This window comes from Sinocyclocheilus grahami, unplaced genomic scaffold (assembly GCF_001515645.1).
Source record: "Sinocyclocheilus grahami isolate Dianchi unplaced genomic scaffold, SAMN03320097.WGS_v1.1 scaffold409.1, whole genome shotgun sequence".
NCBI classification, from domain to species: Eukaryota; Metazoa; Chordata; class Actinopteri; order Cypriniformes; family Cyprinidae; genus Sinocyclocheilus; species Sinocyclocheilus grahami.
The window spans coordinates 992,818-1,008,192 of NW_015505588.1; the positions used below are offsets into that span (position 1 = coordinate 992,818).

At 40.3% G+C, this 15,375-nt stretch overlaps 4 protein-coding genes across 5 annotated transcripts in view; 2 read left to right on the forward strand and 2 right to left on the reverse strand.

Annotated features, from left to right (window-relative positions):
• LOC107550896 (dapper homolog 2) overlaps positions 1 to 5,570 on the forward strand; it is a 16,953-nt gene extending 11,383 nt beyond the window's left edge. For both annotated transcript variants that reach the window (XM_016232342.1, XM_016232343.1), the window contains exons 3-4: positions 2,224 to 2,427; positions 2,959 to 5,570. In XM_016232342.1, coding sequence (XP_016087828.1) covers positions 2,224 to 2,427; positions 2,959 to 5,309 — 2,555 coding nt within the window. In that variant the 3' untranslated portion in view covers positions 5,310 to 5,570. The remainder of the gene's footprint in view (positions 1 to 2,223; positions 2,428 to 2,958) is intronic.
• Positions 5,571 to 5,902: 332 nt separating this feature from the next.
• Positions 5,903 to 9,376, reverse strand: LOC107550868 (tetratricopeptide repeat protein 9C). The gene is made up of 4 exons (XM_016232275.1): positions 9,220 to 9,376; positions 8,428 to 8,755; positions 7,335 to 7,517; positions 5,903 to 6,358 (listed from the first exon to the last, which is right to left on the reverse strand). Exons 1-4 carry the CDS (start codon positions 9,229 to 9,231, stop codon positions 6,210 to 6,212), a joined length of 672 nt encoding a protein of 223 aa, XP_016087761.1. The 5' UTR covers positions 9,232 to 9,376; the 3' UTR covers positions 5,903 to 6,209.
• Positions 9,377 to 10,264: 888 nt separating this feature from the next.
• On the forward strand, positions 10,265 to 14,071 carry LOC107550897 (transmembrane protein 179-like). Its single transcript, XM_016232344.1, has 4 exons — positions 10,265 to 10,748; positions 12,412 to 12,549; positions 12,796 to 12,874; positions 12,989 to 14,071. Exons 1-4 carry the CDS (start codon positions 10,429 to 10,431, stop codon positions 13,193 to 13,195), a joined length of 744 nt encoding a protein of 247 aa, XP_016087830.1. The 5' UTR covers positions 10,265 to 10,428; the 3' UTR covers positions 13,196 to 14,071.
• A 453-nt stretch (positions 14,072 to 14,524) lies between these two features.
• The window catches only part of sfxn5b (sideroflexin 5b), a 6,048-nt gene continuing 5,197 nt past the window's right edge, over positions 14,525 to 15,375 (reverse strand). Inside the window, exons 12-13 of the mRNA XM_016232256.1 lie at positions 15,082 to 15,199; positions 14,525 to 14,882 (exon numbers count right to left, since the gene is read on the reverse strand). Of these exons, the coding sequence (XP_016087742.1) occupies positions 14,805 to 14,882; positions 15,082 to 15,199 (196 nt within the window). The 3' untranslated portion in view covers positions 14,525 to 14,804. The remainder of the gene's footprint in view (positions 14,883 to 15,081; positions 15,200 to 15,375) is intronic.

Genomic DNA, 15,375 nt, shown 5'->3' on the forward strand with positions numbered 1-15,375 from the left:
TGTGTTTGCAGTACACAAGCCATGGTTAAGACAGCTGACTCCACTGTGATGTGACCGCGTCTCTCTCTCTCTCTCTTTCTCTTGCTCTCTCTCTCTAGCTATCTTGCACTCTCTGTCTCTCTCGCTCGCTCGCACACACATACACACGATGCGCAAAACTCCGCATTTGAACAGTCAATAGCAAATACTTAAACTAATAACAAAACAGTAGCTGATTCAGAAGCGCCAGATTGTCATAGCAAAGTCAGAATTGCCTCCTCTCCTAGGTTCACGAAACGGTCGTCCATAAAATGCATTGCTATTCTGTTGTAAGTAATCTTAAAGATTCCTAAATGCATCTTCTTTCGGAAGGCCAAATAAAGTGCTTTTGCTTTCGCCTAGAAACACACAGCGTCTCCCTGACATGGCTGCTTCAACACTAACTGCGGTTACTGAAACCACGCCTTCTTTCTTTGCATGCACATTTGGGCGGCATTATGCTAATAGTTCCACATAGTGAGGTAGATATGTGGGGGAGTGTTAGAACGAGCCGTTTTAGGGGGGCGTGGCAAAGTCTTAACTTTGATAAAGAATATCTCTTTGGTTTTCCACATTGCTGACGTGTGAGCTGCATTATAAAGAGTGCGCGCCTCTCACTCTGCGCTGGTTGCTATTTGATCGCGTCATATCATTGTTCGGTACAATTGATTCGGTCTTTTCACTTATTCGGTTCGGTTGCCGAACATTCGGTGCATCCCTAAATATAAATTCACGTCTCGCGCACTTTAATGCCCTTTGAATGTAACGTGTACGTTCCCTTGGAACTGGAATCATGGCGGAATATCATGTGAAGTCCACTTCGCAGGGCACTTACGGTCGAATAAGTCCACGCTTGAATGCTGCTGCCTGAACAAGAGACCTCCTTACTGAAGTGAAAGTGCTGACTGGTGTCACTATCTCACGAATGCGCCGGTGGATCTCCACCAAATTCGGGGGATCCCTTCAGCTCGAGGAGCCCTCTCAAACGCCACCCTCCGCGCGTTGGTAGCCCCCCGGGATCGCTTGATCGTTCGGCACCGGAACGCGAATTTAACCACCTGTAACTCCCGGACCCCGGGGGCTATTGACGCGGGGGTGGTCTCATTCAAAAGCGGGCTTCTAGACATACACCCGATTCATATTCGAGAGGGTTCCTCGAGCTGAAGGAATCTTCCTGAATTTGGTGCGGATTCGCCGCGCCATTACGGAGATATGGCCGTTCAAAGTTTCAGTGGTTTTCCATAGACTTAAGCTTTAAAGCGTTTCATCCAGGTCGCCAGTAGCAAGCAATCTCTCTGCTGGACAAACTAAGTAATTACACAATTTCAAGCATTTTATCTGCGTTATGGTCTGTAAAAAAAAAAAAATCATATCGGCGGCATATTCGCCGATATATCGACAGGCTCATATCGGCCGATAATATCGGCAAAACGATATAGCGGTCGGGCTTTAGTAAATACTAAGATTTATAGTCAGAAAATCCATGAACACTGACTGGTAACTAGGGGAATTAAAGACACCCAAAGAACAAAATTTTATATGAGGTATTTACATACAGCCAGATTTGTTTTCTTTCTGCATCCAGTACAAAGTCAAGACAATGCAACATGTTTTGGAGCTACAGCTTAAAATATGTAATTTATTTTTGTTTTGTATGTAAAATAAAAGGGAATATCCAGATATCCAGAGATACAATAAATCATATATTCAGAAATAATATATCTCAGACCAAAATAGCAATGTTTTGATAGTGCCACAAAACCACAAATGGCTCTCTTAACTGGCATTTTACACTTCAGCACTTTGTGATAAGATTAAACCTACACAACAAAATGGAACCATTTTGGATAAACTATGTAGCGATTCCTCAATCAGTGGAACTGTGTGAAATTTCTAAATCAAAAGCAGTTATCCTTTAAGCCCTCCCTGAGGAATGAGCCTCGCATGAAATAGTAATACATTTCACACAAGTGCATGACTCATAGCTTGGATAGCTTGGGGCTCTGTTTGAAACAAATGATTCAGTGTTGACCTTTCAACTTCAACATGACACATAGTTTCTGTGTTTTTGGCAGTTCTCTTTTTACTTTGGCAAACATTAACCTTGGCTTTTTATGGCAAACCCATCATTTATATCATGTGTCACCCCTGAAGCACTGCTCCCCCTAATGCTCTTAACTTCATCTATCATTCTCTTGTCCGCAGGTTTTTACTCGGTCAGTGGGAGTTCTCTGTCAGACTCTTGTTACTCCGTAGCCAGCGAGGCGGCTCCTGGAGGGTCAGTGAAAGTCAGCTGTAGGCCTCGCTCACTGGATCATAGTGCCACTCATTGGAGGGAGGCTGAGTCTCATAGTACAGAGTGTCCTGAGGGCACAGTGGAGAAACAAGAAAGAAGGCCATTTTCTACTGGTATGACTTGTGATATTAAAAAATCCCATGTCTGAGTCATATTTCATTCAAAACCCAAAAGAAAGAGGAACTTAAAAACCCATTTGCCCATTTATATAAGCAAAAATTGTTAGAAATACTTCTACATTATGGTAGGATTTGTTGTACATTTGCATTTCATACTATAAAAAGCTTGTAAAAAAGTAATGAGCATTTAATGATAAGCACTATTTGCTAGTAATAGGAATTAAAAATTAAAAGTACAACAAAAATTTTAAATGTCCATATGCATAATTATTATTTACATTAATAATAATTTTGTTGGGAATGTAAAAAATAAATAAAAATGATGTTAATGGAAAAAATGGTACCCATATTTTTATGCAATATTTCAAAAAATATATTGTTTAATAAAAATAATATTCATTTTTTAATAATTTGGTGTTTTTGATGTGATGCTGTTTTCGAATCTTTACATAATTTATTATTGTATATTAAATAAGAAGAATGTAAATAATAACTTTACAAACTTTTTCTGTTCTTTTTGAACAGGGGACCTTGAGCTCAATAGCCTCATGTTCCTGACAGACCTTTGCTCCAGTTTGGGAGGCATTCATCCCGGCTCTCTTTTACCCTCTTCCAACTCCAGTCCACAGCTTCAGCTGGACCCTAAATTTTGCTCTGACCTAGTTTCTCGGAAGACAAAAGAGGTGTACCCTTACCCTAGTCCACTTCATGCTGTGGCCCTCCAGAGCCCCCTGTTCACCACCTGCCAGGAACCTTCCCCCACCCGCCTCTCCCCCAGTCCAGAGAGCGATCAGCCTGTGGAGCCAGGGCTTGAGCAACCTCCTGAGAAGGGCCAACCCCCAGCCTCTCCTTCCTTTACTCAGCTGGAGCAATACATCAACAGATTAGTCCATCGGCATCACTGCAGGGTGGCCGCTGAAACTTCCAGCCGTGGACCCCAAATAAACATCGCAGGAGCTGGTTATGAGTGGATTCACCCAAGAAGTGCTTCCTCCTCCAGCCTGTCCGGAGGGAGTGTTACCCCTTGCAAGTCTATCCTGGGCAATTCAGCTAGAGTCAGCCTCAGCAGTATTGGTAAACACGCAAGTCGCAATTCCATCAACCTAGGAAACTTGCCCTCCGTGACAGGGGAGGATTTCAACATCAGCTTCCACTTAAATCTGAATTTGAACCTGAATCCAAATCTGAACAAGACTTTGAGTGTTGATGCTAAAAATGTGAAAGAAGAGGTCTCAGGATCATGTGGGCATCTCTCTGCAAGTATAGTCACTCCAACTGCTTCCCCTTCCTCTTCGACGTCCACCATCACCAGCACTCCAAACTGGAGCAGGAGACCAAGGATCGCCACCTGCCCTTCCTCTGTGAACAATCGAGGGTCTCTGGAGATAACTGGAAAGAGCTTTGGGCAAATGGGATTCTCCAAGTCACTAGACTGGAGTGGAGCCTCAAGGGAAGAGGCAGAGGGTTGTCCTCCAACCAAAGCTTCAGACAGCCCTCCCAAACTCAATGAGGAGTCTGCAGTTGTATGTGAAATCTCTCGTGTATCTGGCCTGCCGAGATCTGTAGTTCTTGGCTTGATGGAGGAGGGGGTGGAGTTGGATGCCGAATGTTTTAGGAGTGAACGAGAAAGAGGTGTAGGGTCTGCTTCTCCAAGTAACATTCCTACACGGCACTCCTCCTGCTCATCATTTCAGCACCCGTTTGGATTGGATCGAACTAATCTGACACCATTATCAAACGCCTGGGCAGGTGCAGGCACCGGACAGGATTACATATCTCAACAGCATCGCCTACAAGTTTCACACTCGGATTGCCATTCGGCACTGACGTCACAGTCAGGTAGCCCTCATTCGGACAATTCTGGTCCCACTCCTACTCGTTCTTCTCCTATTCTGCCCTTCCCACATAATCAATCAGACTCTGCCTCCTCTCCAGGCTCCTCCCACAACAGAGTCCACTCCCCTCCTCGGCTACTTTCAAATTCACCCTTCACTCCTGCCCAGCTTTCAGTATTTCGGCGTGACTCCCCATCTCAGTGCTCTCTTCCACGCTTTCACCCATGTAGTTCCCCACTGGAGGGTCCCATTCGGCCTCGTGGAGGTTCCCTCAGGCAGAACGCAGGGGCTGGGTGGAGGCCTCAAGAAAGAGGGTGGAGGAGGAGTGGGGATGGAGAGCGGCTCTACCAAGGCAAACATGCCTCAAGAGAACTTATTCGAGCATCCACAGTTAGTAGCTATTCGGGCAGGGACTATGGCACCGGATGGGAGGATGAAATGAGCACTGAAACCCCTAAAAAGGGTGGAAAGTTTTGGAAGGGGTTCGAAACACGATTTTGGGGACGAGAGGAGGAGGAGGATGAGCGAGATGAGAGAGCTGGAGGATTTGGTTGGAGGCACACCTCGTTGAAAGAAAAATCATCCAGTAGGCAAGATCAAAGGGGGAACAATTCGAAAAAGAAAGGTACGAGTTGGGACAGTCGCAGTTCCAGCCTCCGGTTGTCCAGGCGAGGGTTATTTCGAAGCGAGTCTCAGGGAATTCTCGAGCCACATTCTCAAAAACGGGAAAGCAATCAGTGGCGGTCCTCGTTTGAGATCAGCCGTGCAGGACGGGGCTCTGAACGCGCTCGCAATCTTGTGAGAAAAGAGGAGAAACATCATTCTTCAACTGCCAGTCTTTTCCATCTCTCTCGTTCCCAGAGCCTGGAGGGAAGCAGTCACTCGCTTTCTCCTCTTTCGTCCCCATCGCTCTCGCCCTCGCCACCCCCATTGGCTCCTCTCACCCGTTCCAGATCATTCCGTGACCTTGGAAGGAAAGTGTTTGGCTCTATGAGGTCCCTCAGTTTCAATAAAAACCACAAGTCGAAAAAGAAAGATTAGTATGAACATTTCAGAATGGTAGAAGCCAAGCTGCCAACTTTTCCAAACTTACAATTTTCTCTCTTCCTGCTTGCTTAGGTGCTTCTGCATGCCATGCTGTGTCTATGTGCACTCTTATGGTCATAGTGGTGTTGTTTTTACTATGAACATATGCTTTAAAAAAAGCACTCTAAAGTATATGCTGACCATATACAAAAAGATGTTGTTTGAACTTATGCTCAGGACTTTGAAAAAAATATAGAATGTGAAATGATTGTTCAAGTGCTGAAACTGATGAAAAATCAATAAAAGTATTTCCAATTTAAAACTATCCTTACTGATTTGCTTTGCAATTACTGCATATGTTGCTACTGCTGAGTGAAGTGTTTTATGGTACAATAGGATTACATGAGATCTCACATACAAAAATCTGCTGTCATAGACATGAAATGTCTTCTCACAGCATTTCCATAATCATATTAGCATAATCCATTAACAATCGAACAACAGCTTTTGAGCATTCTGTTTCAAATGGCAAATAAATTATGCATAGAGTGCTTTCAAAAAATATTTATTAGGATTACTAAACAAAAGACGAGAACTTTCATCTGAAAATAAAAATACAGATTCACAACTGGAAGAAACTGAATGCAAAACAGAAGCAGCTAGACAGTGTATTAGCCATACAAGACCAGAGTACAATGCATTTTAAGTGCATTAAAATTCTTGTTCAAGCTGCCACGTTGCACCAGATTTCAGCCACACATCCAGTCCTGCTACTGGACCTTCAACACGAGTAAATGCCATATGTAGCAAATTATCCATGCCCTGAAGCAAAACATCCCACTTGCCTCCTGGTGACGACAGCTCAAGCTTCATTTAACTCTATTTATGTTCACTTCGAGTCGTGTATTTGTCCGTTTAGACCAATTTCTGGGTCTTCTCCTCTGCTAACTGTTCCTCGCCCTGTTTCTGCTTGCTGAACATGCCTTTGTACAGTGCCTTCTCTTTTTGATAGTCTTGGCTGAGTCTCTCCTCCACTCGCTGCAGCTGTTTCTTTACATCAGGATCTGAGAAATGGATAACAGGGCAATATGAATGCCTCATTATTTCCAATCTAAGCACTGACCTAAACTTTGAATGCAGATGTGAAACAGCAGTTCAATCGAAGGCTGCAAAGCAGAGGTGTTTGATCTTACTGACGCTTAAGAAAATGGATGCATCCACAAAATGTAACAACACAACACTGCATTACATAACAGGCTCCCACACTGTATTCCCTTGTGAAAACTGTAGCTGAAAATCCCTGGCAGCTTTATCTCAGGGTTTTTTTTCCCTGTCATGCTTTCTGACACACACATTTAAACGTAAGCACACATACACTTTTTTTATTTAATAGGACAAGCAAACTTGTGAAGATAGGCACCAGATAAACCAAAATAAATGAAGTCCGCCGAATACTGTGGAAAATTTGTGTAACTTATCAAATGACCAGCCCAGTAATATTTAATGGGAACCCTGTGTCTGGCTTTTTTTCAGAAAGCAGTGTTATATCAAATCATATGATTGCCATATGATTATCATCAAATTTTCACTTATTCTGTGTGGCATTTAACCGTGCTTAGATGCCTGTTCACACAGGACACATTCTTGCATTTAAATATAGCTGAAGGAACAGAAGAGAATGCAGGGGTCTTGTGACATGTTTTTGAACTATTTTTAACTTGACTTTGCTCATGGCATGAGACACTGAAAAAATAGCTAGGCAAAAGCAAATATCTGACACCCACATGGACAGAGATAATAAAAATATTACGTAGACAGAATGCAGTAAGTGAACGACCTACTGCTCTTTTGATTTTTTTTCTCAGCTAGATATCCGTGTTTATATCATAACGATAATTTGACAAACTGAATCCAGCAAAATCAATTACCGGTAGTTCCCCTAACTCAACTTGGTAACCCCTAGGAGAGTTCTGGCGACCTCTGGTGCAGGTTGGCGAATGATCAAACAGACAAGAAAGGTGGGATGTAGTAGGTTTTTACCGTTAGGTTTCCCCCTGCTGGCCTGTGTGAGGTAATGTCGAGCAGTCTGAGCATCAGCCAGCTCTAATGAGGCCACTCCAGCTCTGTAGAGGGCCTTAATGTCACCTGACCTCCACTGGAGCACTTTCAGACTGTACTCTAACACACGGCCATAGTCCACCAGCTCTCGCTGCAGCAGACATGCTGTGAAACACACAAATAGGTCAAGAGGAGAATGCTTCTCCAGATAAGATTTACAAACACTGCCATTCAATACTTTGTCGTCAGTAAGATTTTTGAAAGAAGTCTCATGCCCACGAAGGCTTTATTTGGTCAAAAACAATGTAAAAACAGGGATATTGTGAAATACTATTAAAATCTCAAATACATTGTAAAGTGTAATTTATTTCTGTGAAGGCAAGCTACGTGCTTGCATACATTTTTCTGATGAATCTTTGAAGAATAGAAAGTTAAAAAGAACTATTTATTTGAAATGGAAATCTTTGTAAGATTATAAATCCATTTACTGCCACTTTTGAGTTTAGTGTGTCCTTGCTGAATACAAGTATACATTTCTTTCAAAAGACCACAAAGTTTTGAATGGTAGTGTTTAATAAAGCAAGATCTCTTCTGCTATGAGTTATCATGAGATCAAGGACAAAGTTCACACGATTTTGTTTCCTACTTCTCATATGATTATTAACCGTTATGGTTTGAGGTTTTAATGTGGTCAATATGATGAGATGCCAGCAAAGAGTGAGAGCAAATAACAGGATCCTAGTTATGGGGGTAAAATAGATGGAAACTGTTTTGCTGAGATAGACAGAAATGGAAGGATTTGGTTCGGAGGTTTCAAACCAATAGGAAATGGTTAAACCAAAGGGTATGATCATGCATGACAGATAATAATACTATGATAATGCATGACCAATGATGATACCTAGCCTAGCCTGCCCAGTAAGAAACTGTTCCTATAAATGTGCTTAAAAACGCACAGAAATTAGCTTTGGAAAAAAGTGCCTGCAAAATTATTACACTTTAGTGTTGTTTAATTCAGTACCAAAGCATTACTACCTCACACCGCCACAGTATCTTTTTTGGAAGAAATGCAAACCTGCTAAATTGTTATAGCAGTCTACTTGAGTGCTCCTCAGCAGGTCCTCCTGCGCCTGGCTCAGTTTAGGCACCTGCGCCATTAACCCTTGCAGGGCAGAGGTCACCTCACCCAAGTCCAGGCCACGGAGAACGAGCAAAGCACGATGATAACGTCCAATGGCAATGCGCACATTTTTCTCCCGGTAGAATGCATTCCCCTCCGTCTTTAATCGAACTGCCTCCTGGAGCTGCGACTCCAAACGGGAGCCAGATGATTCTCCAGTGGCTCTCAAACATGACGATGCACCGGCCTCTGCCCCATCATCCCCTGCAGTAGGACCTAAAACCTGCCAAGCATAACCAAAATAATAGTTGACAACACAAAACTACTGCATTTTAACCCTATATGTAGCCACAGCATCTGCATCAGGAGACCAGTCTGTCAATTCATTATATGCTGGTTTTAGAAGATTCAGAAAGGTCTCCCATCCTGGCCAAGCCAAACCAGTGTATATCTGGTCTTCCAGTATGACCAGATAAGAAGTCCCCTAGTCCTCTCTGAAACCATAAGCAGAGAGACAAACTAACACCAGCAAACCACCGTAGGCTGTTTTTCCCAACAGAACACTGATCTCTTTCATGTTCATTCATTAGGTGTGTAGTAGACAGTTTATAAATCAAATCAAACAAGCTCATGAAATCGAAGTACATATAACAGAATTCACATCATTGAAAAAGTCGTAATTTTTTGAAACTTAACACATTTCAATGGATTTGAACTGCGCCCAGCACAGCATGCAGCCTAACCTACCTTTTCGTCCATTGCGTTTAAAGCTTTAAAAGAGTTGCAAGTCTGCTTAGAAGCCAGTTTAATGAAGAAAATATTGTTGGGACACTAAAGAAAGAAATCTTTGACATTCTTCTTCGTGCTTGTTATGGTTGCAGCATTGCATTTGGCAATACTACCTCCTGCCGGTAGAATATTAATAGCGCAAACTCATATGATAATCTACATCATATACATAATCTATGATCTACATCTTAAAAAAATTAATGAACTAATCACATGTAACACACAAGGAAACAAAAACACATCCATATATAGATTAAAATTATATGTACATAATTTAAAATATTCATATAATATAAACATAAAAATAATGAAGAAACAAATAAAAAAACCCGGAAAACACCGACTAAGGAACTAAGTAGAGAAAAGTAGATCCTCGTGAATAGGGCAATCACTATAACATGTTTTATTGTGTTTTGGGAATCTGTCACATTTTTATTATTAGTTAAATAGAGAAGTGAGTCTGCTTGAACGAGAGAAAAAAAGTTAGAGAGTAGAATTTTAAAACTTGTTGGTGGAAAAATATATACCAAACAAAAGAAATCCGATATACGTTTCTATCTGGACCTCACATTTGAGGAATCAAATGTCAGCTTTTCTTTTTATTTCTTTTAAAAACTGGTGGGCCTAAAATATCTATTTCTGTTATATCTCATTTCCATTGGTAACAACGACCAGCACGACGGTTGATTTGGAAACACAGTCTACGCATGAATCATGATGGATGACCCATTTTCATCATAGCGCTGATCCACTGACCGAATGAAGCTTTAAATGGGTGCAAGCCTTTGTCATGAAAAACACAATAACCGCTTTTACTGACATTTCTAATCAAATGTCAATTAAATATTTAAATCAAATTAAATCAATTACAGGCATATTTGATATAAAAGATGCAGTTTATGTGGCAGCTCTTGAGTCGCGTCGCGCGTACGTGAAGCTGGCGAGAGCGCCGTTGTGTAACGAGAAGCGTCCCGCCCCCGCCCCCGCCCCGCCCCGCCCCGCCGGAGGGAGGAGTCCCGAACACACTCGCTGCGTTGCGCTGCTGGAAAATTCCACTGTGTTTATGCTTTACATTTGCAGCTACACTGTCGAAAACAAACGTCGAGATTCCCGCAGGTAAATTAGGCTACACTCCTCTAGCGCCGGCTGAGACGAATCTTCGGGAACATGGAGCTGGATCGGCGGCTGCTGCTGGCTCACTGCGCCGCGCACGCCCTGTCCGTTATTGCGGGACTCCTGGTGGTCGTGCCGCTCGCTCTAAACGGATCCGCTTTCAAGGGGAGGTGCGCGCTGTTTAGTCAGGGCTTCTGGAGGACGGAGAACCTGACGCTGGGCGAGGGAGAGTCCAGAGAGGTCACTCATCTGGTGCTGCAGTGGGGTCCGTTAGCGGCGTGCCAGTTCGCCACATTTGTCGGTGTTTTCACCGTGCTGTACGGCGCTGTTCAGGGCTGGAGGAGCCTGTTCTACCTCCACCGGCGGCACGACGAGTGAGTCTTAATAATGTGACATAAAACTTTAATAGCTACAATTAAAACATTAGAATGCTATATTTGATCAACAACATTAAATTAATATATATATATAAGTAAAACTGAATAAAATATATGATACAACAGTTTGAAAATTATATATATTCAGCTTATATTTTTTTATATTTGTGTATATTAAAAATATGTAATGTTTTATATTAGTACAATGTAAAATATTTTATGTAATTACAATATATAAATATACATTTTAAGTATATTATTCAGTTATTTAATAATGCTTTAATTAACGAATATATATATATAATTCGGTTTAATATTATTTAATATTCTGTATATTAAAAACTAAATATTTTATGTAAATACACTATATTAAAATATGTAATTATATTATATAATTAAATATATATATATATATATATATATATATATATATAGCTTCAATCATTTTTTGTTTAGATTAAGGAAAAATTAACGTTTTGTATAAAAAATATATATAAAATATATTTTGTGTGTATATATATATACACACATACAATATACACACACACACACATATATATACATCAATCATTTAAGTTAATTTTTTTCCTCAATGTACACACAGCACCCCATATTGACAGAAAAACACAGATATTTTGAAGAATGTGGGTAACCAATCAGTTGCTGGTCCACAGTGACTTCCATAGTATTTTTTTTTCCTACTATCAAATTCAATGTGGACCAGCAACTGATTGGTTACCCACATTCTTCAAAATATCTTCTTTTGTGTTCAGCACAAGAAATAAATTAATACAGGTATGGGACAACATGTAAATAATTTATAATAATAAGTAAATAATGACAGAAATTAAATTTTAGGGTGCACTCTCTCTTTAATGACTGTCGCCTGCATGTTTAGTACTGTCCCTTTAAGAGCTGCACGCATCTAATATACAGGCATGCATCCGTTTTTCTCTCAACTGTTTACTTTAATTTTAGACATTACCAACTGATTCTGTATGTAAACCTTGTGTGTTTTGACAGTATTAGCACAAAAGATAACTTAGTTCAGCAATCAGGTGCTGTTTGACAGGCTTTTTAGTGTGCGCGTGCTTCGGGTGCAAGCGCTCAGAAAAAGCGCACGTCAGAACAGCACGTGAATTCAATATTTAACCAGTAAGGCTTTAAAGCACATGCAAATAATGTACTGTTGTGACTGCGAATAGGTGCAGTGTCCTGTGAGAGTAACTCTACCGCTGAGTTAACACTGATGTGAATGTATGTGGTGTTGTACAATATCTTGATAAGGCGGCGCCAGAACTACGATATTTCTTCAAAACAGATCGTGGAAACATTTTAATCGTCATATCGCACACCCCTACCTATATTTTGATTCAGGGCACAAATCACGTCCAAATCAGGTTTAGCAGATACAACCCCGGTTCAAACGGACGGTGATGTTACCTGTGTGACGATGATTGGAGACAGCTCTTTGAGGTTCTGGATGTGAGACAGGAGCGAATCTCGCAGTGAGGTGTGGGTCTCTGGGGGAAGCTCGTAGAACGATGTCTGGATCTTCATCTTCATTGTTTGGGCTGCGAAGTAAGGAATAATTATATGGTCATTGGAGAGACCAACCTGCATGATCCATTGGTATTCATTTTCCCTCCTTTTCCTGCAGCACGCTATTCTCTGCCTTCCTCACGCTGCTGCTGAGTCTGTGTGTGCTCTTCCTCTCTGGAGGGGCCAGTGTTACTCTCACCCTGGGCCTAGTGTCCTGGTGCAACACTGTTACGGACCACAACACCAGACCCTACAGGTACACAAATCTTTAAATCTATAAGCTGACAGGAAGACTGTTTATGTAGTACTTTACACAATACATATAGTTTCAAAGCAGCTTTAGAGACTTGATTATGGTCCAAAATCATAAAAAGCATGCTGTATTCATATTTATTAAAAAAATACAATGTATACTGTTGAATACACATTTCATTGATGAATGAAATGCCTACATAATGTTGTCACATAGTGATGTATTGAATGATTTTCTCGGTCTCTGCAGTTGTGCTGAGTCACAGTCTGTTCCTCTATATCTGGACGTTGAGACCTCCTCGTTCTACTCTGAGCTCAATTGTGCACAGGTAAAGGAGAAATTGAAGTGACTTGTATTTTGTTTTGAGATCTGTGGCTCAGTTCACCAAAACATGCATATTTTACAAGGAAACACATTATTGTAAGCGCGTTTCTCTTTGCAGATCTCTCTGTGGTGTGTAACGGCTCTGTGGTTGGCTCACTCTATTTTGTCCTTCCTGAGGCTCTATCATTCTCACAGTCAGCAGATCAGCAGACCGTGTTTATACAGGGAGAAGGAACTCCTCCTGGGCCAAACTCAAGTGGAGTGTCCCATTCATCATCCACATACACACTTGCATCCTTCACACACTCCCAGTGTTTTTATTTAGCCATTTAGTGTTCATAGAAGTTGCACTTTGAGGTTGATCTAAGGCCAGTTTTATTGATGGGAAAGACTGGTCCAAGATTAGCGTAAAAGGGAATTAACTTCTAGACAATCCCCACAGGTCTCATGCATGTTACACCCCAGTAATCGGAATTAGCCTTGGTTTGATCTATTCGTTACTTTTTATGCATTTGATAAGAAGTTTTTGTCATGTAGCTTAGTGCTTACATTGAGGTAAAATGTTTTGTGTGCATCCATTTATAACTTTGCCATAACAAATGTCAAAGGATTCTCAAATATATATGATATATTGCACTATTAATGCATTGCTCTTGCATATGCAAGATATCGTCTAACTTTATATGTTCAGCCATATAATGTGAATTTTAAGTGAATGGGAAGGAAAGACTAGCCCGTTGCATGTGCTCAAGTCTGACCCATGCTTGTTTTGTACTGTGTACTGTATACGTGTACAGCGTGACTTTTTGCATAGCCAATGGTACGGTCACTCAAACCAGACGTTCTCTTTCTAATCTGATGAAGGTTTCTTATATGAAGCTGTTTGCGTTGATGCAAGCTCCTGGTTCAAAATCCACTTTTGCTGAATATTGCATTGTGTAATTTGTGATGGAAATTCAAAGACAAGGAGAAGCTGAAAAAACAAGAATGTTGCTCATCCTTTTTGAATCTGGAACCTTTGACCTGGAGGATTGTTGTGAAACACAAACAGTTGAATAAGACACATGAGGGAGATGAGAGAGAAATGTTCATTTATGGTTTGGAAATGTGATGATGCTTGTGTTTTTTTTTTACTGCTGTTTGTATCCATTATGTCCTATTTATAAGCTCTTTTCACTTGAGTAAAGGTAATAGTACATGGTGTCTTGATCCGAACTTTGTTTTTTTTAATATAAAATAATTACTCAAATAAAATATTCAAAGTAAAATGGCAAAAGCATGGTAAAAGCAAACAGAAAACAAAAGAAAATATATTAATCAAAATTGTTATTAAACAAATTAACAAAATGTTAATGCCAGACTATAAAAATATGAATTGTTTAAATAAACCACAGTCTCAAAAACAGTACAATTTTCAAACATATATGTGTGTGTCAATATTGCAATATAAATAGTTTTAAAATGTTAATACTTAAGGACTTAACTCTGTACCAGTACATGTAAAAACAAGAAATAAACTTTTTTTCCAGGTATTTGGAAAATATTAAGTGTGACATGCCAATAAACAGTTTTTCAATTACATTTTCATTAAAGTACATTCACTGACCGTATAATATAATTTAAAATGTAAAGCTGCACCTAACTACCCTTATTTATAATTTGTTTGATCAACATTAATGTATTTATTAATATATATAAAATCATGTAATATAAGGCCTTGTTTCCTCCCTGTCATAGTTGTCAGTAAAATAGTAAATACTGTAATTATTACTTTATCAAGTTTCTATAAAACCGATAAATGGCTCAGCAGTAAAGGAAAGGGTTAGCTGGCTACTATTGCTCAGAATGCATTTTCCTCCTCAATACGGTTTGCACCTGTTATGCTACATGTCCTTGGCAATCTTAGACAGCTGATTAAACTTCTCTGTCTTTCATCACAGTCCCTTGTTGTAAGTCAGCACCTTGCAATCTGTTGCCATGGCAATTTCCGGCTCAAGGTGAGATGCTTCGATCTGTGAGGAGCAAAGAATGATTAGCAAGCAATTCCCTGCTAAAATATTTATTATTCAGAACACACACACACACACACACACACACACACACACATCTGAAAAGATTAATGGCAAGAGGTCGACAGACAAAATTAAACCTGCTGCAGCAATTGTTTGCTGTAGAGGAATAGGAGAAGTGACGCAGGTGTTGCTGCGGTACCTCTGACATCTGTGGGAAGAGACTGATAGCCAGCGGCAAGGACAGACCAAAGACTGCCAGACATACTAAACTGTGCACAGGCAGCATCATCCTGCGATGGGCCTGCATCAGAGGAAGCCTGGCAGAGGACAGTAATAACAGACTCTCATGACTGTTTTTGTAGCTATTAAACAATTGAATTATCATTTAGAGAATTAATTACAATAAAAATTATAATTAATAATATATTACTAATGTTATATAATAATATAATGTTAATTATATATATATATATATATATATATATATATATAT